This window comes from Orycteropus afer, unplaced genomic scaffold, assembly GCF_000298275.1.
Source record: "Orycteropus afer afer isolate SDZICR_OR568_19922 unplaced genomic scaffold, OryAfe1.0 scaffold00371, whole genome shotgun sequence".
Lineage (NCBI taxonomy): Eukaryota > Metazoa > Chordata > Mammalia > Tubulidentata > Orycteropodidae > Orycteropus > Orycteropus afer.
The window spans coordinates 1,731,319-1,733,222 of record NW_006921958.1 but is presented as its reverse complement, the minus strand read 5'-3'; the positions used below and the strand labels follow the sequence as shown (position 1 = coordinate 1,733,222).

At 55.4% G+C, this 1,904-nt stretch overlaps 1 protein-coding gene across 1 annotated transcript in view; it reads left to right on the top strand.

The window, feature by feature from the left end:
* DYNC1H1 (dynein cytoplasmic 1 heavy chain 1) overlaps window positions 1–1,904 on the top strand; it is an 80,446-nt gene that overhangs the window by 63,196 nt on the left and 15,346 nt on the right. Inside the window, exons 45-46 of the mRNA XM_007953130.1 lie at window positions 542–662; window positions 1,698–1,893. Of these exons, the coding sequence (XP_007951321.1) occupies window positions 542–662; window positions 1,698–1,893 (317 nt within the window). The remainder of the gene's footprint in view (window positions 1–541; window positions 663–1,697; window positions 1,894–1,904) is intronic.

Below are 1,904 nucleotides of genomic sequence, written 5' to 3'. Positions count from 1 at the left end.
GGGGAGAGAGACAGATACATGGGGGGGAGAGAGAGATACTGGGGGGAGAGACGGGAAAGACGGGGAGGGAGAGAGAGAAGCAGTTCTGCTCTGCACACATGTGGTCACGAATCAGAATGGAATCAATGCCAGCCAGCAACAACAAAAGATAGAGATAGGGGAGGGGGGAGGGAGAGAGAGGGAGAGCACGTTGGAGACACGCTTCAGGGTTTAATGGTAGTGGAGAAAGTGCCCTGGTGGTGCAGTTGTGAAGCACTGATCTGCTAACTGCAAGGTGGGCAGTTGGAACCTATCAGCAGCTGTGTGGGACAAAGATGAATCAGGCTGCTTCTGTGAAAATTACAGCCTTAGTGACCCTATGGGGCGGTTCTGCTCTATCCTCAGGGTCGATAGGAGCGGGAGTCGACAGCAGTGGATTGGGTTGGTGGTGGATGTGATCAGAGCTGTGTGCGTGTTTGGTGCTGCAGGAATGTTGTTTTAGGATTCTGTCAGTAACTTAGCCACGGCTTCACCCAGAGCTAAGCCATCTTTCCCCCCCTAGGTCATGAGCCAGGAGATTCAGGAGCAGCTGCATAAGCAGCAGGAGGTCATTGCCGACAAGCAGATGAGTGTCAAAGAGGACCTGGACAAGGTGGAGCCTGCTGTCATCGAGGCCCAGAACGGTACGGGACACCCCGGGAGTGTGGCCGAGCATCCGGGGGCATTCCCGGGGACTCAGGAGCCTCCTCGTGAGAAAGCAGAGCTCGGGGTGGAACCAGGCTGCTTGCCTCACAGCCCTTCTCGGGTGGGCAAGAGGAGTTACATAGCAGCTCACATCTTCATCGACCCATTTGTAAGGACGTAAATAGGCCACTTACCAGCTCTCAGCTTGAATTTCACCAGGAAACACCATGAAAGGCGCACAGCGTTGCCTTTGGGTAATTCCTTCTGAGCAGGTGCTGATGGGGACCCTGCACAACAGTGTGAGGGTGGGCAGCAGTCACGTCCCCGCTCCTCACACGGAGAGCTGCTCCTCGTGGGCAGTGCCCGTCCCGTGTCCGTCTGCAGCCCTGCAGGGTACCGGAGGGCAGCCCTCCCTCTGCACTCTGTTCTCGCCTCCCCTGCGTCAGTGCCTCACCTGCGAGTCACCTGCTCGCCCGCAGTGTCCTCATTACAGTAGCACCACCCAAACGGTGGGTGTTCTTTCAAGGCTGGGTTGGAATGAGAGTGTTGTTTAGTTCTCCCGGGCTGAGTAATGACTTAACTGGTGAAGTCTCAGTGAGAGAGTAGGCACCTGGTTTGTGGAAGGCACTGATGTTGATCAGTTCTTCGAACCGTTAACTCCACATTGCCACTCAGTCCTTTAGACAGCTTCTGGATTGTGGCAGGTTGAAACGTGGCTGTGCAATTCTGTAAGGTAAAAGGCACAATGAAGCAGAACGATGTTCTGTAGTCTGTGAGGTGCTAAGGGAGTTAACGAGGACTTGGACTTTAAAGACAGTGAGTGTCCTGCTTTGTAAGGAAGTTGTAAACTTTAGGGTGAGCATATAGTAAAGTCGTCATCATTATTTAGAACACCAGCTCCTTACGCTGCTCCAGGGGTTTGTAGACAGAAAGTCTCCTTGGCCGTTACCTTTTTGTCGCTGGCGTCCAGCCTCTCTTACCGTGCTCCTCCCTCCCCGCCCCTCCTGCCTGCCCTGCTCACCTGTGGCCCTCAGCCGTGAAGTCCATCAAGAAGCAGCACCTGGTGGAGGTGCGCTCCATGGCCAACCCGCCAGCGGCCGTGAAGCTGGCGCTCGAGTCCATCTGCCTGCTGCTGGGGGAGAGCACGACTGACTGGAAGCAGATCCGCTCGGTCATCATGCGCGAGAACTTCATCCCCACCATCGTCAACTTCTCAGCCGAGGAGATCAGGTGATGGGCGG